This window comes from Podarcis gaigeae, assembly GCF_964106915.1.
Source record: "Podarcis gaigeae genome assembly, chromosome: 15".
Lineage (NCBI taxonomy): Eukaryota > Metazoa > Chordata > Lepidosauria > Squamata > Lacertidae > Podarcis > Podarcis gaigeae.
In genome coordinates this window covers 40,011,698-40,037,637 of record NC_139692.1, presented here as the reverse complement: position 1 = coordinate 40,037,637, position 25,940 = coordinate 40,011,698, and the positions used below count along the sequence as shown (strand labels likewise).

General features: G+C 44.5%; 1 protein-coding gene across 6 annotated transcripts in view; it reads right to left on the bottom strand.

The window, feature by feature from the left end:
• The window catches only part of BCAS3 (BCAS3 microtubule associated cell migration factor), a 454,783-nt gene that overhangs the window by 412,472 nt on the left and 16,371 nt on the right, over positions 1-25,940 (bottom strand). For all 6 annotated transcript variants that reach the window (XM_083714443.1, XM_083714445.1, XM_083714447.1 and 3 more), the window contains exons 6-7: positions 21,605-21,686; positions 13,080-13,152 (exon numbers count right to left, since the gene is read on the bottom strand). In XM_083714443.1, the coding sequence (XP_083570569.1) occupies positions 13,080-13,152; positions 21,605-21,686 (155 nt within the window). The remainder of the gene's footprint in view (positions 1-13,079; positions 13,153-21,604; positions 21,687-25,940) is intronic.

Here is a 25,940-nt window from a genome sequence, read left to right as displayed (position 1 = left end):
GAGAGGGGGGCACAGAAACAAGCCTACTGTACAAAGCTGGAATTTACATTTGCTGCTCCACCCACTTTTGCTTCTGGCCCCGCTCACCACCAGCATGTGGCCCTTGGAAGGCAGGTTAAAAGGGAATGTGGCCCTTGAGTCTGTACTCCCTGGTCTAGCCTACCCCACAGCTGTTTTTGAAGGCAGCATGCTATGGACCAGGGTGAGAGGAGGCAAGCATGTGTGGCTCCTAGAGTTCTGTGGAGAATAGGCAGAATAAACACAGAATCAATAAATAAATCCATTCATCCATTTCAGAAACTTTTATTAACCCTTCCAATGCATTTAACAGTTGCCTTATCAAGCTGTCCCAACCTTTTGGGAGAGAGCAGGAAAGGAAAGCGAAACATTCAAGGCAATGATCTGCACCTTCAATGCTGCTTGCAGGGGTGAGGAGGAGAGGGGTTTTACTTTTACTCCCTTCCTTTTTTTCTTGCAAGGTGTTTTGTTGTTTCTTAACCTTGTGCAACAGATAGAAACTCAAGGAAGAGACAGCACCAATTAGAAAAGCAAGGAGGAAGGCGCACGCTCGACTCTCTGTCACATTGATTTATAGCAGCTATTCCGAAGGCAGACAAAAACACACAGATGCAAACAATTACACTATTTTTGTAGGCAACAAGTGAGGTGGGTGGTAACTGAGAAAATTCTGAAGGGGAAGAAGAAGCGGGGGGGGAAGCACCCTGTCACTATATTCCAGTGCATTTTTTTATTTTTATTTTTTACTTCTGTTCTTCATCCCCTCTTCCCCCTTAAGTAACCCTCATCACACAACAAACGCTGGCCACATCAGAGACTTTCCAAGGCCTGAAGGGATGCTTTGATTCCAGACTGCTCCGGGCATTAGCAAGGACGTAATTAGGGTAAAAAGTTCAACCACAGTTCCATGTCTACAGGGCTGCCAGAAATAAGATTTCCTCTCGTTCCCTGGTTTGTACTGTACCCTCCCTGCACCCCCCCCCGCCAGCCCCGCCCTGAAGAAAGCCCATATTGAAAACACATTTATTTTGGTGGAATTTGTTCCTCTTCTAATTAACTTGATAGCGGTTACATTATTTAATAATTTTAAGTGGTTTTGTTTTCTTTAAAGAGTAGTCCTTGGGCCGGCTTGATTGCCCCTCTGATGGTGTTCAGGATTAGCAGAGTCAGCCCCGCTCCAGTGGCCAGGACAGCTGCCCTTTGTGAAAAAGCAACTGTACACGGCAGATGGGCTCATCTGGCCAATTGCTAAAGCTCTCAAGACGGATGTTTTGCTTTAGTCCTCCAATGCAGACGGAGGACAACGCAGCACAGGGCAGGAGGAAGATGGGATGGGACACGACTTCAAACGTTATGCCTAATTTGCACACGTTGCAGTGGAAACTTCTGGAAGCTCCAGAAAATTCTGCCTTGCATCCAGGGTCCCATCATCTCAGGTCTTTAAAGTGTCATTGTCATGGCTTTATTTTTAACCAATCAAAGTACTTTTGTAATTCAGGCAAGCCTACCCGGAGAGATGCTCACATCTCTATTGTCTTCCCTCTTGCCCCGGCCTCACAACTGGGAACTACTTGACCCTGGAGCCTGTAGGACACAGCAAGGCAAATGAGAGAGGCAGGACAGCTCTGGTGTTATTTACAAGTTATAAATGCCTAGCTGTCAGAAGCTGGTGGGTGTAGAACCAAGGAAAGGGTTACATCTGCGTTCCATGCAGAAGGTCCCAGGTTCAAAGAAATGGGGCTGGGAATGAAAACCTGGAGAGCTGCTGCCAGTCTGAGTTCACTGGCCCTTTGATGAGCTGATAAAGTTGTCATCGAACCCATTCAATGAAGCCAAGTCAAGAAATAGCAACACAGATAATCAACACTTATTAATCATTGTCATAAAATCATAAAATGTAATTAAAAATGCCCACTTAGTCCCACATCCTGTTCTCACATTGTCTTGTGGAATCACCTTATGAAGTACAGTAAGCCCTCAACTTACGCAGGGTGTTTCATTCCAGGGATTAGGAGTAAAGCCAAAATTGCGTAGAGTCAAAACTCATTGGGTACAATGGCAGGTGGGATTGCCAGTCTTTTTCCCCCAGATGCTCACCTCCTTTCCACCCCTTTTTCAATTCTATTTTTTATTTTTTTGCCAAGAGCGTAAAACTGAATGTGCACAAGTTAAATGTGCATAAGTTGTGGGCTTGCTGTACAGAGGTCCCACACTGGCAAGAGAGGTGCACTCTGTACATATGAAGTTCATAGTTCCCAAACCATTTTTTTCACACTATCATACATCAGAAACTTCTTTCTGAAGTACCCCATGGCCTCTTCAAGCCCCCAAAATCTTTATTCTTTCCCTTTGCAATCACGTAGACATAAGGCAGCTTCTAATGTCCCTGGGATAGCTCAGTCAGTAGAGCACGAGACTCTTAGTCTTAGGGCCGTGGGTTCAAGCCCAACGCTGAGCAAAAGATTCCTGCATTGCTGGGGGCTAGACAAATAACCCTTGCGATCCCTTCCAACTCTCTTCCAATTCCATGATTCTATCTTTCAGCTCTATGTACAGTTGCCCCGTGTGCCAAGCTGCTGGAAATGCAGTTAGAGACTCAATCTAAGAATGACATACTCTCGGGAACCTGACTGACCCCATCCTCAGACTTGCCACTGGGCCCTGCTAGATAGAGAAGGTCTACCAAAAGCTTCCTGGAGGTAGAACACACCCGTCAAAGACAATAATGTTAATAGAGTTGACATAAGAGCTGGCTTGCCGAATCAGGCCAGTACCAGCATCTTGTTCTCACAGTAGCCAGCCAGACGTTTCAAGGGGAAGCCTGCAAGCAGGACCTGAGTGCAACACTGACTCTCCACATGTGTGATCCCCAGCAACTGGCATGCAGAGGCAAACAGTGGAGGCAGAGCATAGTCATCGTGGTTAGTAGCCAATGGTATTTAACAGATTTTAATATTGTATTAAAGACTGTGTTTTATGTCCTTGTCGCCCACTCTGAGACCTTACGGTGAAGGGTGGGTGAGAAATCTAATGAAGATGGTGGAAGTGAAGAACATCCATATTGCTCCTAACTATTCCTGTGCCTTTTCACACACAAATCACACTCCCAGCATTCCTCCAGCCTGCAAACCAAGCTCTCTGTAACGCCCTTCCTCTCGGGAGTGGGGGGATAAAGGCACCACTTTTGAAAACCCTGCCTTAGAAGGCACACATATCTCAGTTTATGGCTGGGGCAAGGTGATGAAGAAATTAGCATCCCAGAACTTCCTATTTAGATTTGCGGCTCCCTCCTTGTCCCCCAGGGCTTAAAGCTGCTGCCACATCTCTTAATAGACACCCTTTCAAGATTTCAGCTGTAGACGTTTTGCTAAATCTATGCATTCAAAATGGTTTTAAAAGTCTTCTCCCCCGGCCAAACCTTTCTGCCATACCTAAGCCACATATGAAACGTCTGAAAGCAAATGGAACCTGTGGTTTCAGCCGGCTGTTGCTTAATGTTTTAACTGGGTGGGTTCCAGTGCCCCTGCTGAGACAACACACACTCACACACACATTCAGTTTCCCTATAGGTCCCAACAGAGTGCTTAATTTGGGGGGAAAGCGAGCAAGTTTTAATTTAAACCTATTTTTAGGAATCGCACATCAGTTCACAAGAAAAGTTCTGCAAACGTTTCACCAGACCTATTGGAGAGAGAGGTTTTGGGGAGCAGGGAACTGGGCGACTGTTTGTTTTTGAAGCAATTTCTCACAATTTTCTGGGATATTCCAACAGAACAGAGATGGTTGACGGGCGGCCTATTTGGGGAACCCAGACCTGAAGGGTTGGGGTTTTTTTCACAGACGCACACAAGTTCATGACAACATTTTGAATTGATGTAGGTGAAGAGGTTGTCCACAATGTTGCTCCCATTTGCAGCTCCCTTTGCAGATTTTGCACATGCAATTTTTATCTGGCTAAGACTAAGCAACTGAGACATGCCAGAAGAAGAAGAGGTGCCTTTGCAAGTAAGGCTGCATATACACCATACATATAAGCACATTCTCCCCACCAAATGGACCCTGTGAACTGTAGTTCACCCCTTGCAGAAAAGCCGGCCGGCCGATGAGGCAGTACAAAAGGCCTCACCACTTCCACTGCCGCTGGAACGGCCCCCTCTTGCTGGTGAGAGTGAGGCATTCCAATATGCCCTGTTGCTGGTCATCTTCCCTGCCCCTGAGGCGGAGGAGACAAGCAAAAAAGCCTTGCAGAATGCCCTGGCTCTTGCTGAGCTTGCATGAAGAAGCATTTCAGTGGTGGTGCCACGGAGGGTACAGTGGGGGGGGGGTTACATTTCCATTTCACGTCAGGTGGTGAAATGGGGAGGGCTGCCCCTGCTTCACAGACTGCAATTCCCAGCACCCTTCTCAAACAACAGTTCCCATGATTCTGGGGCAGGGGAGATGTGCTTTAAATGCATGTTGTGTATGCACCCAAAGCAAAAGGAATAGGGGTCTTATTTTGGGAGGGGGCTGGCAGGCAACCAGAAGATGCTTTCTGGGCTGGATGTAGCCTGAGGGTTCCCTGCCCACGGACTAAGATACACGTATTTTATTCTAAGGAAGTGATCTTTGCTGCAAGTCCTGGGACTTTGCTGGAGCTAAAATCTTGATTCAACCAGCGTCTGGCCCTGCCTGCCTCATGGGCTTGCAAAGAGGATAAAATAAGCAAAGACCTACATACGCTCCCCCTGAGCTTCTTTGAGGACGGATGAAATCCAAATGCAACAAGGCAGGATGCCAACCACCCTTTCTAGGTGCCTTGACTGCAAAGCTGGAGTGCTCCCTCCTCAGATTCAAACTTCCAAACCAGCCTCCGATTTCACTGGGTAACTGTTTGGCACCAAGAGGAGCCTTTACACAGACATTCCAGTTTTTAAATTACGGGGCAGTGGCAGAGTTACTCAGATCCGACACTGGAGAACTGTGAACAAAAAGCTTATTCATCGTGGTTAATTCCCTTCTCCTGGGTGATCCACCCAAAGTGGGGTGGGGAAGAACAGCCCCCTCCCCCCCCCAATTTGCCACTTCCAAGGCATTTCACAACTAGACACTTCTTTAAAAACATTATGAACCACAGATCCTTCATGGCTGAACACTGGAGTCTCCCATCAAGAACTACCACAGATGGATGGCTTGTAACGCAATGGCAGTGGGTTTCTATTAATTACACACACATGATTAAAGGTAGTAATAAAGTTCAGCTTTAAACACCAGGGTGGTTTTTTTAATATAAAAAAAATATTTGCCTGTTGAAATGGCTTCTTTGCCAAACATTAGCACGTCCGTAAATGTCCTGCAGTTGAAACAGGCTGTTAATGTTAACAGCTTCCAAGGTACTTTATTAATAAACTGACTCCGGAAAACATTCCAAGTGCGATTTTCACAAAAGCTCACTTCAAACAAAAAATTAAACCTCCATATGTTTAACTGAAGTCGCATTATCTTCTTTCCAGACTCCTTGGATGGGGACCTTGTGGCCCTCCAGATGTTAGGACTGCAGTTCCCAGAATCTGCAATCTGCTGGCCATACTAGATGCTGGGAACTGTAGTTCATTAGCATCTGTGTGGGTTAGCAGAATGTATTCCCCATCTCTGCTGTACATGTTAGAAAACAAGAAACTGCCCTACACCCAGGCAGGTCATTGGTCCATCTAGTCTACCCTGTTCTTTCGCTGCAAGTGTGTATGTGAGTGTGCATAAGATCAGCGTGTAAGAAAAGCTCAAATGAAGAAGGGCATTGTTTTAGGGAGGTGGAGGCAAAATATACCCATTCTTGATGAGTTCTGTGGCATACATTATTTTGATATAGTTCAATTACTTTTTAACTATTTTCTGTTATGTGTTTTTAGCTTTTTGTATTTTATCTACCTTGTTTTAATTTGTTAAAGCTGCATTGAGTCTGGGAAAAGGTGGGATATAAATACAGGTGATGGTGGGGGTGGTGATACCAGTGTAAGACAAGGGGCAATGGTTTTAATGGGTTATGTTGTTGTTGTTGAAATTTAAATCCTGCCTTCCTCTCAAAGGTGTCTAGGGCAGGCGTAGGCAAACTCGGCCCTCCAGATGTTTTTGGGACTACAACTCCCATCCTCCCTAGCTAACAGGACCAGTGGTCAGGGATGGTGGGAATTGTAGTCCAAAAGCATCTGGAGGGCTGAGTTTGCCTATGCCTGGTCTACGGTAACAAGTACACCAAACAACCGTAAAACAATGAAAACAGCTAAAGACAATTATATCCAATGCTAGTCATACTCAGAGAAGATCTATTGAAATTAATGGACTTGACTAATTTGTTGTTGTTGTTTAGTCATTTAGTCGTGTCCGACTCTTCGTGACGCCAGGGACCAGAGCACGCCAGGCACTCCTGTCTCCCACTGCCTCCCACAATTTGACTAATTCAGGCCCATCCATTTCAATAGGCCTACTCTGAGTAGAACATCAATGGATAGATCCCTCACCTTTTATCTCTCTTGTCCAAATTAAGGTTTTTCCAGACTCATCATGCAGTAAGAGAGCTGCAATGAACAGCTTGTTGGCGCCTCTTCTCTCTCAGTCTGTTATGCCACAGCAATGTTCCCATCAAGCCCAATTCCAGCTTACCGGTAAATGCTCCCTAGAGAGCCTCCTTCTATGCCCATGACCCTGACAGGCTTATCTGATAATGATGACAGCTGAATGGGCTGGGTGCAGGGAGGTGATGTTTCAAATTTCCTAGAATGCCCCTGAGTGTCATCATGGGAAAATAAAATGGCAGCTACCAGACTCAGTTTCCCAGTGCTGGTTGGACAGTTTAAAAGGATAAGTTTCAAGGGGCAGGCTTCATGGTTAGGCCTCTCCAAGGTCTAACCCCAACAGTTTCAAAAGGTGATGTCTGCTGACTCCACGGCCTAGAAATAATTATGGGTATAATCCAACTAAGTTCTACTAAATGTAGACCCATTGAAATTACTGGGCCTGTGTTAGTCACAGGCATTCCCTTCTGAGAATGACTAACGTTTGCTACAACACCATAGTTTTAGAAGCCTGAATAAAAGTACCTCTTAACTGAAACAGTGTGGATGACATATTATTCAGGCCCGTAGAGGCCTTGCTGTGGATTATCAGGGATTCGCAGCATGAACATTTCTTTCACAGCAAGATTCCAAAATGTATCCCTATGCAGACAAGCAAACACCACCAAGAGGAAGGCTCAGCTAGTTTTCCTGCTCCTTAAACATCCCAATTGCTACTGCACATAACATCACTAAATACTTCCTGAATTTCTGAGAAAGCAATTAGTTTCAGGGTCTTTTGCGGGGGGCACGTTTCAAATAACTCAAGTTTGATTCTATGTATTTTTAATCTCTTATATTCCACTGCTCAGCATATTTTCAAGCTGTTCAACGAGTTTTCTTCATGATCTGCCCCCCCCATTGCCTCCTTTTCTCGATGTTGCTTCTCCAAGCTTGTGCTAAAAAGCAGAGTTTCTGCAGATGTTCCTTCATTTAGGGTTGGGGTTGGGGGGGAAAAAAGGGTTTTCCTTCAATTTGCAAATCTTGTAATCTAAGGCCCCAAAGTTAGCTGAAGCAGCAATGAATCCAGCATCACAAAGTCTGCCAGGAGACACAATCTGTTTCCCATTTGTGCATCAAGGCTGCATCCTTTTCGGTGGTTGGAATAGGAGGGGGCGATGCCAGCAGGAGCACATGATGCAGGGGAACCGAGCAGGCTCCACTAGACCCTTTTCAGAGGTTGGGGGGGGGGGTCTGTGTGGAAAAAATGTCAAGGCAAGGATCAAGCCGGAGTGTGATGTGGAGCGCTTTTATGACTCCATGGAGTACTAGAACTGGCCCCTGAGCCTACTGGCTAACCTTTGCAATCTCTGAAAAGGGGGTGCCAACAAGCTGCTCAAGAACTCTGGGAACATGTAATATCCTTGACAGGGGTGGGGAAACTTCTTCAGCCCAAGGGCCAGATTCCTTCCTAGGAAACCTTCCAGGGGCCACATGCCAGTTGTGAGCGGGGCCAGAGGCAAAAGTAGACAGAGTAACAAATGCAAATTTCACCTTTCTGTACATAGGCTAGTTTCCGCACATTCATGCATCTTTCTGTTCTCCATCCAGGCAAGCAAGAAGCATTATCAGAGTTCAAGGACACACTCAAGCCAGGCAAAAACACTCAAGGAGGGTTCAAAGCAGGGCTGGCGAGGGGTGTGGCCTGGGGAGAGTCCCTAGGTCCTGACAGAGATGACTGGAGAGCCACACTGGACCCAAGGAACTGAGGTGCCCCATCCCTGTCCCAGGTTGAACTCCAGCCACATAGGGGTGGAGAGCACATACTAAACATGTCATATATAAAGCAAAAAAAAAAAGGAGCTGCATTGACCCATAAGAAAAAAAACCCAACACCTAAATGAAGGCAATGCCTTGATTAGGCTGACCTTGTTGCACAGGGGACAAGCTGCTGAAAGCTAGGAACTGGGGAGAAATATGATTCAGTGTGCAGAAAATGCACTTTACAAAACAATATGAAAACTGAAACACAGACATCCTTTGAAGTAAGCACTTTTCTGAATTTTGCAATGTGATCCTCCAGCCAAGTAATATGTGGGAAAATGTCTATAAAGTGTATAAAAACGTCCATACAAATGCATATGTTAGTTAAAATAACACAAAATTGCATCAATTTAGGATGGGGCTGCTTTGCAAAAATGTGTATACACATACAAGCGAGTTAATATTAGGAGAAAAATGCATTAAAACGCTGGTGGATTTTCACGAGCAGAAATGGGGAGAAGGGCTGTTGTGAAGAGACCCTGTGTACAGGCTTTCCACAGGCATCAGGTTGGCTACTGTGATAAGAGGATGCTGGACTTGATGTGCTTTGGTATATGAGCAATGCCATTGTAGTCTATGGTAACAAAGCTCTGCCTGTTCTCTTGCCATCATTGGCGTGCAGCCCCCGGAAGGTGGCTCCTGGGCGGATGCGGCCCCCGTGCCTTGCATAGGCCCTTCACTAGGTGCCCAATCATCCTTAAGAGGAGCTCGCCCTCCTCAAGAGTCCCACCAAAAAGCAAGTGATGGAACAGAAAGCAGCTGTTCCAGGAACTGTGAGAGACAGCTAAACAGTATATTAACATGTTTGTAAATAAGCCCTTCTCGTGCAGTAGATCGGAATGTGTGCAGAATTCTCATCGTTTAAACCAGAAACTCTTCCCCCCCCCCAATCGAGAGACGCCTGCCACGGTCGCATGTCTCACAGTATATGCCGCTTCCGCCCCCGTAAATGTAGCACACACACGAAAAAGACAACCATGTATAGGCCTGAGAGTTGACTATGAGTCACCTTTAATACAGCCTGGCTCCTTGCCTTACGCCCACGCAACTCACAGCTTGGAGCCTGGATTTACAAGGACAAAAAGGAAGGGAACTTCATTAAAAAAAAATGCCATGAAATGCTGGCTGAGGCTCTTACTAATACCCAAGGATCCAATGTTGCTACTTACTATTTTAATTTGTTCGGTGCTAAAAAAAATGGAAGTGGGCTCTGATCCACAAAAAGCTTATGGCATACTAAATTTGCCCTTACTATATTCCACATGCAAAAGTCAACCCAACTGGCGGCACATGAACCTTACTTCAGTCCTGGTGATGGAATATGGCCCAGCATGGCAGTTCAGAGCAGCACTCTAGCAAGGCAGATTGTGTGGCAGACGCAGCCCTGTTCACTCCTGACCCCTCAGGTTCTGCTGCCTGAAGCAGCTGTCTTACTCGCTGCCTAACGCTAGGGCCGGCTCGAAAAGGAATAACAATACCTATTTTTCCACATGCTAGGGTTTCTTTGGATTGAGAGAGAATGGTAATTTAATACTGGGGGTGGGCAGAAAAGAGAACATGCAGCATATAAATTGCAAGGACACAACGGCTCACTTGGAACGCGTACAAAATGGCAAGGAACACTTAATCTGCAGGTTACCAAATGGGGCCTCATGCAGCAGCTCTGTGTGAAGGCATTTTACGAGGAACAGAAGAGACTGGAGGATCTTTGTTTATTTTCTTGGTTGAGAAATGTAGCACATGTAGTGACTCAGTAATCTCAGGTCAGCACAAAACTAACCACTGCTGGTGCAAGGGCAGGAAGTGAAGCACCATTTGCAATCCTCCTCTCACGCAACTGGGTTACACTAGGTCAGTTCTGCAGGCTGAAGCAGAGGCCCTTGAGCAAAAGGTGGAAGAAATGTTGTATGCTGCCCTCTTTTGCTTTCCTCCCTCCAAATCGGTGGAACTTTCAGATCTCTGACCTCCATAATATTAGCTGGGGCAGCTCACTGAAATGATCAGCGAGCTTTCCTGAGAGACAGCTTGACAGACACCCACAGCAACTACTCTTCACTTGCAGCAGGGTTGGGGAACCTGTGACCCTTCAGAAGTTGCCAGGCTACAACTCCCATTGTCCTGAGCATTGCCATGCAGGCTGGTGCTGATGGGAGTTAGAATCCAACAATGTCCAGAGAGCCATCTCTGCCTGGAGCATACAGCCACAGGGTTCAACTCTATCTTCATGCAGATAATGGCCAACAAATCTAGCCAGAGCACCATGCAAACCAAACATGCCCCAGATCCTTTGCACTGAGTTTTGACAGATGTTGCTTAGCTGTTCAGTTGACAGGAAAAGAATGTTAAGAGGAGCCTTCTGGATCACACCAATGTCCTATTAAGTCCAGAATTCTGTTCTCACAGTGGTCAACTAGATTCCCCCAATGGGAAGCCTGCAAGCAGGAACTGAGTGCATCAGTGCTCTTCCCAATTGTGACTCCCAGCAACTAGTATTCAGAGCTATGCTGCCTCCAACAGTGGAGGCGCAACACAGCCAGCATGGCTAGAAGCCATGGATAACCTTATGCTCCATTAATATTCCTCTTTTTTAGGCCTTCCACGTTGGTGGCCATCATCACCTCTTGTGGGAACAAATTCCACAGTATAACTACGTGGTGTGTGAAAAAAGCCTTTCCTTTTATCTGTCCTGAATTTTCCAACATCCAACTTCATTTTATGTCCCCAAGTTCTAGCAATATAGGAGCGGGAGAAAAATGTCTCTCCGTCCATTTTCTCCATGCCATGCATAATTCTACACATGTCTGTCATGCCCCATCTTAGCTCTCCTATTCTCTAAGCGGAAAAAGGGCAACCAAAATGATCAATGGGTTGGAGCACCTCCCCCATGAGAAAAGGTTGCAACAAGGCCCCAAAAACCCAGCCGATGGGCTAGAATTTCAGCATTCTCTCAACTTTTTTTTAAAAACCCACATTTCTAGTCCTCGTGATGTGGCTTCAAGAAGGGCATGAAAGGATGTGGGCAATACATAATTATGCAATGCTTACCAAAGCTAGAGGAGGCTGTAAAGAGGACTTTATGTTCAGTTGCAACCTAGCTCCTTGCTCTAACCCATTGCAGAAGAAGAAGAAACCAAATAATAAAGGCGGAGCACATAATTAGGAATGACTGCAGCTCAACTACCCTTGACGCATAATCTTCCCCTGCCTTGCTCCCACTAAGCACAAAATATGCAGGCTCAACTATGGTCTTGACATCCCCATTTGCCCCTGGGCTGACTTCCAAACGCTTCTTGGGTTACCTTGGAGGATGGGACTGGATGTAAGTTATGGAGAGAAGTCCCTGCAGACAACCGCAAAGCAGCATTTGTGGCCCCCTAAGTACATGCAGACCTTTTGACCAAAAAGGCTGCTTGTGGGATTATAAACATCCTGACAAGCGTATAATCTCCAGTGTAAACAGCGTTGGGAGTTGTAAACATATCCTAAAGGACGATCAGTTAACAGCCTCTCTCCCCTGACCCCAAAGCAGCTAAAACACAATAGGCGCCATCCACCAGGCACATCTTAAGAGCAAGCCTGGTGGGAGCGGAATGAGAGATTTGGAAGATGTGCAACTCCGTGTCTCATTGGTTAAGCTGTGTTCAGGCTGCAAATCCACAGAATACAGTGGTACCTCGGGTTACAGACGCTTCAGGTTACAGACTCCGCTAACCCAGAAATAGTAACTTTGCTTCAGGGTGAGAATAGAAATTGTGCGGTGGTGGCAGTGGGAGGCCCCATTAGCTAAAGTGGTACCTCAGGTTAAGATCAGTTTCAGGTTAAGAACAGACCTCCAGAATGGATTAAGTTCTTAACCCGAGGTACCACTGCAGTAGGAAAAGTGCGGAATGTGGTACTGGGCACAGAATCCAGCTTTTTCTTTCCTTTTTTGTTAAAAGGAAGGAGGGGGGAAATCCACCCATTGCTACAATTGGCTATTAAACTGTTCTTTGTTTTATAGTCTTAGAAACAACATAGCAAGAATTTGCTATACACTTTGGATTGGATCCAGATAAATTAGTCATGACTTAAAGCCACTGATTTCAGTGGGAACAAGTTCAACTATGGACTCGCCAACACTACTGCTTGTCCTAAGCTTGAAAGCCAAGTCCGAGAGGCTTTCTGCTTGACACACACTTTCAAGGTCCCCTTGCCCCGCTCCTTTTCCAGGGGAAACCTGCTCTTTAGCTCAGAACACACAGCAATCCACAGAAAACTCAATTGCTCTTTGTGCCAATTGAGCACTAAAGAGCAGTTTTCCCTGGGGCAAAGCAGCAGGGACAAGAGGAAGCATGAATAAACCCCAAATTAGTCTAGACTGAAGCCATTAAATACAAATATACTGGCCTCTCAGATAAACTTTGGTCCATTAATTTCAATGGGTCTAAGTCTGAGTACAACATAGTTGGTCAGATGCAACCTGCTGTGTCTGAAAGCTGAGGGAGCACGGAGTATTTGGGGGCGGGGGGAAGACACCTGCCATCCTTTGGAGATGTTACCATTGATGAATCATAGAGAAAATTAATATCCAAGAAACAACTAAGAAATTAACAGAAGATGGAGGAAGAAGCAGGCTCTGCATTGGGTCTTTAAAGTGTCACATAGCTCTGTTCTGCTTTGTTGCAACCAGCGCTAACACAGCTACCCATCTGGAACCAGTCAACTTACCCAGAAGATCCAATGCTTTTACACACAGCAAGGAGAGGCCTCTTCTCAGCAAAGTTATCACTCTTCTGAGGACCTGAATAGAGTAAAACAAAAACAAAGCAAAAATCCAAAATGACTTCTTCATTCGAATAATATTTTGGTTTTACATTTTTTTTTTGCCAGTGCTTGAAATAGAGGCTTGTCCTCTGCAAATTATGGCTTCGCCAGTCACAATACCTGCATACACAACAGTAGGTACCTCCAGATGGTCACTTTTGTTGTGGGAGAGATTCAAGGGCATACCGGAATTTTATGTCTGCGCAGTTAAAGTGGATTAAATGGTTCTTGTCACCCAAGTTAAAACATTTTTTTGCAGTTTGGAAAGCGACAAGCAAATGGTTCAAAAAGTGTGGAATGAACAAATGGTTAGTGGGATGACGTGTAAAACACCCCACAAGCAAATCAGGATGGATGCAGGCTGAATGCTTGTTTTCATACTTTCTAAACAAATCTGAACTAACATTCAAGGAAGGGCCCTCCAGGTGCCCTCTTCATTGTGCGTTCCTGCCAATTTGTGCTCCTTATAGCTTCAGGGCAGTTACATACGATCCTGCTTTCAATATAATTTGCAGCTGCAAAAGTTTCAGGATGGACATATGCTTCCATTCCAATAAGTGTATGCCCTGTAGCTTCCTGCTGAAAACCTGTAACTTTTCATAGCACAGGCAATGGTGCTATCTGTTCCTCTTTTTGTTACACTTTAGCACAATAATGCCTCTCCAGAAACCAATAATACAGTAACACTGAGGAAGTGTAACAGAACAAGTAACAAAGCAAAATTACGTGGGGATGGCCCTGTATAGAGCCACCATTAATGCACTATTATTGTGCCAATGATGTGCTGCAGAACACACCAACTCCAAAAAAACAGTCTGATTAGGTTCATAGTCTAACCATCCTGTAAACAAATCAGGATAAATGCCGTATAAACCAGTTGCCTGAAAGAACTCAATGTCCATCACAATGCAAGATCAAAGTGACTATGAAGCAGGGAGGAAGGCACCTGCAAAGATAGTTTGCAATATTTGCGAAGATCCAACAATGGGCCACTTAAAGAAACTCAATTGACTATAGTGCAGAATGTTCTGTTCCCTATTCAGAAATTAAATAACCGAGGAACAACAAAATGAACAACCCTGTTCTAAAAAGTGAACTGCAGGGCCTTTAACAGTTGGTTTTGCCTCTCATTAGAATCCAGGTTATTTGATCAACAGAAAGTATTGTTGAAAAGCCATTCCATCAAAGCTTAATTCACAGTTTAACTGTGTACTTCTAAATGCATTAATCTGAAATAATCTGAAAGAGAAAAACCATTAACACAGGCAAACAGATTTTTCACTCAACAGTCCTCAAGAAGATTAAAGAGAATGGGTACAAATTTAAGTGCATAAAAGGTTTACCAATCATCTATGGAACTTTCCCTTCCTAATTATGTCTTGGTTTATTCTGCGTTTAATGACTCACAGACAGTTTCACCATCAACAGAGCCTTCTGCGAGTCACATTTGCATTATTTCAACCAACCTGTTGATAAACATTTAAAGCTCTTTTTAAAAATAAAATAAAAAACAGTCACTTGCAACAGACCAGTTGCTTCAAATATTCTGTATACCAGAAAGAATCATCTTACAGAACAGAACATGGAAGAAATGTTAACATGGGCTACAACAGACTTCTAATTAGACCTCTTCTAATAGCAAGCTCAACAGTAAGATTTCGGGGCCTCTGAAAACAGCATGCTTGGGTGTCTGGGACTGGCAGAGCTCTTAAGTGCGTAGGGCAGAGGCAAGGGGGGTGGAGGAGGACCCAGGAGCAGGAGCCAGATATTTATGGGGTTCTGTGACACCCACAAGGCAGGAGCCAGGGCTGGAGGAAGGGGAAGAATCTGAGCAGTCAGCGGCAGAGGAGGGGGAACAGGACATGTCAGAAGTGGAATGAGAGGCTGTTCAGGCGAAGGGCGGGCAAGCCGAAACCCCGACCTCCCATGCCCCACTGTCTCCTAGAACTAAAAGGGGCTTGAAGAGGCAAGCACAGTGGCAATTTCCATATAGGAGAAGTCTCAGGTTGTGTAAGCACACTCCATCTGATGAGGGTACATAAGCCCAGGATGTGTGTGGCCCCACTGTTGCTTCAACTGCTCTCCCAGGCACCAACCTGGAAAAGTTACGGTAATGCCAGCAACACAGTCGCAAGAAGCGTGTGCGTGTGTATATATTCTGTGCACCTTAGCAGCTGCTGTAAATGCATGCTTTTGTCAATAAAGAATTTAACTACTGACCGTTGTCCTTGACTGAGTGGGCACAGGATATCGGGCAAACCCCAAGATTTGCAAAAGAACAACTCAATAATTGAGAATGCTCTGTGGACACCAGGAGTCACATAAAGTTAACTCCAAGTTGCGGGGAAGTAAAACCAAATAGGGGAAGAGGGAATCAAGACCTTCTGAAAACATTTCTAATTCACCAAGTGTTTTTAGAAAATTACTCTGATTCAGTATTGGTCATTTGTTCTGAATATTATTAGTTCATACATTTATGATGTTTTAACTATTTTCTTGTTCACCGTCCTGATTACATTATATATGTGTGTGCGTGTGTGGTTTATAAATACTCTCATAAATAAATATAACTGAATCATGGAGCATAAATGTTTGAATTTTGGGGAATGAAAAGGCACCTGCAACCAAATGCTAAATCCATTTTAAAACAGACCCCCCCCCAAAAAAAACACCACATTTTTGGTGGCATGTGAGATTGAACTCTCACATTTTAGAGACAATAAAATTCAACAAAAACCACATATTCAGCTTCAACAATAGATTTCAACAAATGTAGGTTTTTATTACTACAGGCGTCCGCCCACTGATGCGGGGGTTACAGAACCTACTTAATTATGCCACAGCAAACAGAAAGGTGGATAATGTAGTTCTGGGCAGAATACGAACTGTGGCAGAAATGAAACAGTGCTGCATGAGCAAATGAAGGGTGAAATGAAAACGATGCCTTCTTACATTCCGCAGTGGTAGGATTTAATTCTTCTCAGTTATGGGTGGATTACATGGCTTGCTTTTGTGTGTGTGTGTGTTTGCCTCATATGTGCAACTTGCCACGCTACACCTGCCCTGTGCAACATGTTTAACAAAATGGCAAAAGACAATATAGGGGGTGGGGTTCCTCTCTCTCTTAAGCCCACAGCTCGCCAAATCCATCAAATCAAAAACTACCGAAATCCCGCTGCAAAGGCCTCTCTCTTAAACTCCTTTATTTCAAATCCTTTTAATTCTGTCATAACACTGTTGCATTTCATAGAATTTAACCCTCAACCCCCCGCCCCACACCCCCACGCAAAAAAAGCAAAAGCTGAAGATCCCGATAAACCACACAATTAAAGTAATGAAATCTGTCTCCCCTGCCAATGAGGCGCCATCTCCTCCGCAATCCTGTTTAGAGGAATTTCGGGTTTTTTATATAAAAAGAAAGAAAATGGGAAAGGGGGGGGGGGGGAGTCTGTCATCATCCAGCCTAACTGAAACAAAGAAAAAACATAATGAAAGTTTCCATTAAGCAGAGGGAATTTCACAAGCTGTGTCAGACCAAGCCATTGTCAATTAAAAAAGAAAAAGGCATGCATACAAAAGACAACCCAACGCTCAAAGCCTTGCCAAGAGTAGTGAAAAGGCATTTTCACACAGTTGCTTTGGCTTGGTACTTGCCTGGTCTACACATACAGTAACATGGAGGTGGGAACTGAGTGAACAGGGGACTTTGCCAATTTGAATCACTGGTGCAAGATAATATACAACCTGGCATCCTCCAGCTATTTTGGACTACAACGCCAATTGTGCTGGCTGGGGGTTGATGGGTGTTGTAGTCCAAAACAGCCGGACGGCACCAGGTCAGCAGAGGCTGCTATACCACTTTTCTCCCTGGTAGGGAGGTAAGAGGGCATCATTTTCCTTTCTGCTCTGGATTTGTTGCATGCAGTGCTGTTTCCGTTCCACTGCTATTTGTCTTCCACCAAAAATGGCATTATTTGTCTCACTGTCCACAGTCACAAAATTACAAAACTTAGAAAGTTGATTACATAAATGATGCAAGTTACGTGGTCCTTACATTATTTCACCCCATTCATTTCATTGCAAAAGAATCTCAATGTAAGTGTGTTTGTGTGTGTAATCAGTTACATTTTGTTTGGACTAACAGCAACAACATTGAATACTGATCATATGATTTCTGAACCATGGCATTAATCATTTTTGCTCCTGCTTCTGAATTCTCTGACATCCTTTCTCCCACCTCTACTTGCTTGTAGGACAGATGCACCTCCACTGTTGCCTACTGCTGAGACCAGCACATGTTGCTGTTTTATGGCCAGAGTGGCTCTTAACTTGATTCTTAACCCTTATCCTAATAAACAGCTTCAGAAAACTTATAAAAAACTACATTTGCTGAAATCTATTGTTGACGCCGAATGTGTAAATCTATCACCAAACAATTTCACAGTGGGTCCCGAATTCTAGTCTTGGGAGGGAAATAAAGGGGGTGTGCAGCGCGTCCCCTTATATTGAAAGACAAAAGGGGGGGACCAATCTCAGGATGCTGAAGGAAGAGGAATGCACTTTTTACTAATACCCAACGTATTTCCGACATGATAAAAAGTGCATTCCTTTTTCTTCAGCTTCTTGAGGTTGGTCCTCCTATCCCTTTTTCCATTGGACCCATCCCGTGTGTGTGTGTACACGCGTGTGTACACACATACACACTTTCCTTTAATCAAACATGTCAGTTATTCCTTAATAGTAGCAAGAGAAATTTGCTCCAGCCCTAAGTTCTTAACTTAGTATTAAAAGGAGGTAAAGTTTGGTGGTTACAGCTGATTAAAGCAAGACTGCATTTAACCATCTTTAAAGACTGCCACCTGAGGGGTCCACCCGGCCAACAAAGGCTTTCATAAAACATGGAACCCATTAGAACTTTTGTCCAGATTTTAATATGTAGCTCTAAAAAGGTTTCAAGACCTGAGAGTTATGCTCTGTAATTTCTCTTCAATGTCTACACAGGACAGCTTTCATTCTACCACCATCAAACCAGAAACATGTCACTATAATAACCAAGACCTGCCTTGCCCCATCTGTAAGCTGCTTAAATGCTGCTACCATTTTTGGGTCACCTTCTAAGTTAAGCTTTGCATAGTACGCCTGCTAAAGAATTACTTTTGTATTAAGAGACTGGCAAGCCGAACAGCCACCCAAGACGCTTGACCACATACAAGTGTTTTAAACATCTGCCTTCCTTTACAGAGCAACCTAAATAATTATTATTACTTTATTTAACACAGACAAACACACTAAGTCAGCCCTTTAGGTTGCCTTATTTTCTTTTCTTTTTTTTTAAGCAAAGGCACAGATGTGAGCAATGCAGAATTCTGTGTAATTTGGAATAAAATCCAAGGCCAGGCAAGATGTTTCACTTCACACCATTATTCAGAGTTGGAAGAGCAACTACAAGGTTCATTTCTGCCTCCCATTTTCATGTGCTTTCTTTCAGTGGCAACATGTTTGCAGGATACGATAGGGTAATTTGCAATTGGAGTAAAGCAGCAGTATGTTCATGTAGCAAAAGTTGCAATGAGCAGAATTATTGATATTTTAGGGCTGTTCCCTGAATAAAAACATATTGGTCAGGTCATCACATGGGTTGCCAACTTTTTATATGTGTTGTAGTTATTACTGCTAATTTTTGTTGTAGATATTGCTGCTACTTTTTGTGATACACAAATGGTGCAAGAAGACTTGGTCTATTTATTTGAATAATTTATTATTATTATTATTATTATTATTATTATTATTATTATTATTATTATGATACTAGTTATTAAACCCAACTAAAAAGTTATTTTAAAAGAGTCCACTGACCAGCGGTTGCAGTTAGGAAATTTTAGACTCTGTTCTTAATGGCCTTATGCAGGTCTTACGCTTTTTAAATGGCAATGTGCATTGCTTAACTTGCTTGAAAACAGGTTAAGCCGGCCCCTGTTGCATTTGCAGTGCCTCTATCTCAACCTTGCAAGTGAGGCCCTGGAGCCCTGCCCCAAAGTCCCGACCTGACACCCCCACTGTCCTCCGCTACTAGATAAATTTGAAAGCCATGGGACTGGACTATCAGACTTCAAGGGGGTCGTCCTTAGTTTCAAATCCAGGGAAACACAAGCACACACAAACACAGGCACACGTTGCTATAGAACCTGCTCAATCAGATACACCCAGGTATCTTTCCCAAACCGAAGGCACAGAATAATTCACCCAAACAACAGCGGCTTTATGCTCCTAAGAGCACGGCGCAGCTAAGGAACCCAACATCAAAAGGATTACAGAGCTTTAGCAACACAGCTGACAAACTATTAAGCTACAATGTTGAAACAGCCACAGAGTTAAAAGCCTGAGCTTTTCCTTTCACACCTGGGAACCAAGTGGCCTATCTCAGGGTACGATCTCTTTCAAGGAACATGCCAAGTCTATCCACCAGCAGCCCCTACTACATCCAGCCACCTAAAAAAAATATTTTTAAAAAAGCTCCCCAGTAAAATGGTGTTTCAGCACTGCTGATGGCTATCACTCCTTCTTTACAAAAATCTCTTTTATTCCTCTCCCAATCCTGGTTCATACATTGGCTATCCTGGGCCTCCTATTACAGGCTTTACTTTCATCTAATTCCAGATACGGGTCAATAATGCATCTGGTTGCTTTTAATCAAGCACTGTGCTCTCTAACTAAGCTATGTAAAAAGAAACCAAAATACAGTGGTACCTCGGGTTACAGACGCTTCAGGTTACAGACTCCGTTAACCCAGAAATAGTACCTCGGGTTAAGAATTTTTCTTCAGGATGAGAACAGAAATCGCACAGCGGCGGCAGTGGAAGGCCCCATTAGCTAAAGTGGTACCTCAGGTTAAGATCAATTTCAGGTTAAGAACAGAGCTCCAGAACGAATTGAGTTCTTAATCCGAGGTACCACTGTATGTTTCAATAAATAATCTAAATGATTATGAACTGATCTGAATTGTTCTCGTATATTATAGAAAAGAGTACAGCAGAATATCAAACCTTATAAAGAAAGATGCCAGCACCACCAAGTGAAAACTGATTTGGCAGCTTTTCATTGTTACAATACAGGCTAGAAACTTGATTTTGAATCAAAGCAGAGGTTCTTGGGCTGCTGAGGTCAGTACTCAACAGCAGATTCACAATTTGTGGAGCACATGGTATTGTCTAAGCAAATGAAAAATGGCAACTCTGTCCCGGATTCAGGTTCTTAGTTCACAGCCCCAGCCGGTCACTGAAGCACTTGCCTGATGGCCAAAGTAGATGCAACAGCCACCGCCATGTTTGTGTAATCACATGCTCGTTTTGCTGACATACAATGTGGTTCCCTCCAGATGCTGCTCAACTCCAACTCCCATCATCCCTGGCCATTGATCACATATGCTAGGCTAGTTGGAGTCCAACAACCTTGGGAGGACTCTACATTAGCTACTGTTGAATTAGGCCAGTGGTTTTCAGCCAGTGTGCCATGGTACACTGGGGTGCCGCGGGCAACACTGGTCTCTGTCCCTCTTTCCTTTCCTCCCTCCTCTGATGCCCTCTCGCATCTTTGCCTCCCAAAGGCTTGCACAGATGTTTGTTGCAGCAGCCCTGGCTACAATGTCCGCAAGCAAATTGTGCCCCTGGAGCTGTCTATGGGGTACTGGCTGCCAGGAGCTGATCTGGCCTCAGAATAAGCAAGCAAGCAGGTGAGGGAGCCCAGGCAGCCAGCCCTGTTGAGAATGGTCAGACAAGTCCCCATGGGGCAGTGTGAGGAGGCACCTCTCTTTGGGGCTGGGGGAGGGGCAGCTCAGAGACCAGAGGGGGGAGAAGACTGAGGGAGGGTGTTCGAAAAAAGGTGAGAGGCTGCCAGCTCTGCAGGCAAGGGGTGACATAACTGGGCTCCTGAGCCCCACATGGGTGCCACAGAAAGAATTTAGTTGGTCAAGGGAGCCATGGACTCAAAAAGGTTGAAAACCTCTGAATTAGGCTTTGGATACTTGGCAGAACATGGTGTTAACAGGTTACATTGTTGGTTACCTTGGTGGGAGAGGGAAGGAGATCTGAGTTTAGCATCCAAATTTCACCCTTCCCGCTCCCTCCGTTCCCACCCCACAGTCAGTTGCCCAAAACCTTTTACCCATCCCAGACGCTAGAAACAAGCTAGACCAAGAGAAAAGCAGAGGAATGAATCACAGGGACTGAAAGTCAGGGAAGGTGGAGGGTTCAGCTCACCCTGCATCAAAAACCACAGGTGTCACTCTTGCAGGAATGGGTCAGGTACATGGCAAAACAAAAAGGGATGCTCACATTCCATTGACAGAATGCGTGAACATTTGGACAACAAACAACTAGGATGATTAGAAGAGATCAAGGTGGAAGGGTTAATACACAGGATTTTGTACTTACTAATCTGTGGTGATGGCAGAACCCGAGCAGCTCGGACAGGGCCGTGTCGGATGGAGTAAAGTTCCTGAGCCTCGCCGCTGATCTGTGTAACAGAATAAATAAGCACAGACACCTTAGCAAAGGCTTTTGTTGTCCCTTGCTTAGCATTCTAAAGCAACTTCAGTGGTTTGTGTCAATAGTGTTTGCTTGGTTTTTTGTTTTTTTTAAAAAAAAGAAATATCCAGAAAATTAAAATAATAGTTCTGATTCTCTTGTAATCTGGGTGGGAAAAGAATTATTTATTTCTTCCTTCTATCATTTCCCCTGATGAAAAGCTCTTTCCACAACAACAGACACTGCAACAACTGCAAAACCTGAGAGTCCAATACTGCCTTATGTGGGGCTATAGGTTTGTTTTTGTTCTTGTTTTTATGATGTATTTTGTGTTATATTTTATGCTGTGAACCACCCTGACATCTACAGATGATGAATTTAATAAATAATAAATAATAACAATCAGCCATTATTTTTTGCTTGCATGAAAAACTACTAGATTATGATGGCTACATGTTTGCTCTGGGATTAGACGCATTATGGCATGTATATAGCCAAGTTATACTAAGAGTAGACCCACTGAAATTAAAGGGTGTAAGTTGGGCATGTCCACTGATTTCAACAGGTCTGAATATGATACACACTGGATACAACTCAACTCTGAATACCAGCGAGTGGGGGTCATGAGGAGGAGAAACTTCCTGTGCTCATATCCTGCTGAGGGAGCTTCCCATAAGCTTCTGATGCACAACGGTAGGAAACAGAATGGTGGACTAGACAGGCCTTTGGCTTGATCCAGCAGGACTCTCCTTATGAGAAAGCTGGAGTCTCTTTCCCAGGCCCCATTGGCACTATATATTTAAAGCGGGTGGTGCTGTAGTCTAAACCACTGAACCTCTTGGGCTTGCCAATCAGAAGGTTGGCGGTTCAAATCCCTGCAATGGGGTGAGCTGCCATTGCTCTGTCCCAGCTCCTGCCAACCTAGCAGTTTGAAAGCACGCCAGTGCAAGTAGATAAATAGGTACCACTGCAGCGGGAAGGTAAATGGCGCTTTCGTGCAGTCTGGTTTCTGTCACGGTGTTCCATTGTGCCAGAAACGGTTTAGTCATGCTGGCCACATGACCCAGAAACTGTCTGTGGACAAATACTGGCTCCCTTGACCTGAAAACGAGATGAGGGCCGCAACCCCATAGTCGCCTTTGACTGGACTTAACCATCCAGAGGTTCTTTATCTTTACCTTTACTTTATATTTAAAGCAGATATATTCCTCTCACAAAGTTCCAGTTCCAGCACCCTTAACAAACTACAGTTCCCAGGATTCTTTGGGATGTTTAAAGTGCTATGATACTGTTTTACATACGGTATATAGTGCCATTGTTTAGAGACTGTTAAGGAGCAGCAGGAGCCTCTCCCACTGCTCAGATAAGGCCAAGTCAGTTTTGTTTTTCCTTCTCTAAACCGCAGGATAAAGGAGCGTTCAAAAAAAAAAAAGGGGAACTGCCTAGGGCGCTCACACCTAATAAGCAGATCTGAGGATCCCTGCTTTAATTAATTTGGTCATTAATGGAATCCTAGAAGAGATCAGTTCAGGGTTAGTCGAGGAATAATTCTTCCAGACTTCCTGTAAGCGGCTCATCAGAACTGTTTGGTAATGGATCCGATACGGAATGTCAAACATTCTGGGAAAATGGCAAACATTACGAAGCAATGTGCCAAATCGAAAAGAACTTAAAACAGATGTAATGAAGCTAAACCTCTTAAAGCCAACAACATGCTGACATAGAGAGAACCCCAGAATAAATTTGGCAAAGCAAGCAGCATACAATGTCAGGAACCAGGTGGAGACTGAGTGAAAGGGGTTACAAATCCAGAAATACTAAGCTGCAAGTCCACACAAAGTTCTAAAAATGTTTCTAAAAACTCATGGAGGATACAACGATCAAGGGCTACTAGCCATAACAGCAATGTTCTACCTTCACTGTCAGAGGAAGTATGAGAAGGTCTCTTCTCATGTTCTTAATAATTACATATGCACCAACCCTAAGCAGAGCTAACCTTAACCCAGGTTCCTTCTTGATGACAGTTTTCAGAGCAAACAACTCATAATGCAAAGCTGGGAATTCTTTGCCCTGGCTTCTGACACTTGAGGTGTATATTTTAAAGACCTACTTTACTTTTGTGGTTGTAAGTCATTTTAAACTGTTTTTAATATTATGTTTTAATGTTGCAACGTGCCACCAACCTAAGGAGCTCCAGACAATCATGCAGGAAGGAGAGAAAAGCAAAAGGGCTACTGGATCCCCAGTTCCCAAACTTGCCAACTCTTCAGAGACTCCCAGATGGAGTTTGTAAAGAAACGTAATTAGAAGAACAGATGAGGGGAGGGGGCACTTTAAATTGTTCAAAAAGCACCTGTGGCAAAACAGAAACCTGCTCATCATGGCTACCATTTTGGACACATTCCACCTAAGTGGCGAATCCCCGGTGGAAACTCCTTTATAAGCATCTACACGCAGAAACACTTCTTTGCCTCTCAAAAAGCCAAGGACATTCTGAGACAGGTTTTAAGAATGAGATATGAGGGCTTAAAAGCAGCCTCAGGTGTTCCTTGCCACAGAAGGGCAAGCTGACAGCCATCACTGCAGGCAGGGGACTTGCCAGCTCCGGCTACATGAGGAACAAAGTCACTGGTCCATTGACTTTAAAAACACAAGAGGCCTGCATCTGAGGCGCAAGGAGCCCGTTTGTCAAACCTAAGTGCAGCATCACACCCACCCCATCTGCGAGAGAGAGAGAAAGACAGAGGGAGCTGAAGTTGTGCCTTCTGTCCCTTTCCCAGTTGCAGCCGGTATTTTAAGCAGGAGGAAAAGAAGACGATGAAGAAAAAAAGAAACACTTCATTTGAATCAATGTCTTAATTCCTGATGACAGGCTTTGTTGTCTGGAAGCATACCAGTTTGAATCCATAACAAACAACACAAAATGGGATATTATTCCCCTTACTGTGCGAACAAACATTTTCCGACCGTAGAAAATAACTTACATATGGGGAGGGAGGGAAGAGAAAGAGAAATATAAATAAATAAAAGATGAAGAAGAAAGGCGTGACAATCCAGAAAAGAAATCAAAACTGGGAATTCAAGCACTGGTACAGAAACAGACGCCACCGGGACGCGGGTGGCGCTGTGGGTAAAAGCCTCAGCGCCTAGGGCTTGCCGATCGAAAGGTCGGCGGTTCGAATCCCCGCGGCGGGGTGCGCTCCCGTTGCTCGGTCCCAGCGCCTGCCAACCTAGCAGTTCGAAAGCACCCTCGGGTGCAAGTAGATAAATAGGGACCGCTTTCTAGCGGGAAGGTAAACGGCGTTTCCGTGTGCAGCTCTGGCTCGCCAGAGCAGCGATGTCACGCTGGCCACGTGACCCAGAAGTGTCTTCGGACAGCGCTGGCCCCTGGCCTCTTGAGTGAGATGGGCGCACAACCCCAGAGTCTGGCAAGACTGGCCCATACGGGCAGGGGTACCTTTACCTTACAGAAACAGACAAAACACGATTTTGCTTGTACCGAGGAAAATGTTGGCTTCTGAATCCTCCAGGATAATGTCAAGTATGCTCTAAAATATTAAAGTACGCTTCTCCCCTACCCCCAAAGCAGAACTGTTAGAACTATATTTTACCCCACACAGAGCTACACTTCCCAGCGCCCTTAGGAAACTACAGTTCCAAATATTCAGCTTCTCCTGCCTCAGGTTGGTGCTATAGGGGCCCATTTCAACATTACAGCTTCAGCACAGAGGATGTCAAGATGGGTTTCCTTTGAGATATGCCCCACTCAGCAGTCAGAATATTTTAGCATTCTTGGGGCTTCCTATCACAGTCGCCGTATCCAACCTCCCGTCTCCAGCGGCAGCAATTCCTAAAAGCAATCATTCATTCATTTGCCTGCATTATTGACAGGGAGCCTTCTAAGGAGAGCCATTGCAAGGCAATGGGCGATGCAAACGTAAAGTCAATAGGATGAAAAGTTACAAATGTCAATAGGATTTAAAAGACCCCAAAAAAGAAGAAAGAAAACCAAACGCAAAATACAGAATGGAGCCAGCAGCAGATTGATCGAAGTCCTGTAAAATCAGATGGCTTGACAATAAAAACCCTTGGGTTGGCCCAAGACATTTTGCTGTGTAGTGAAAGGACAAACGTTACATCAACAGCAGTAATGACAAGCCACCCTCCCCTCCACTAGAGGGCAGTATGCTAGCTTGGGAGGTGCAAGACACACACAGCTCTGTCTATTCCATGCCCCTCAGTA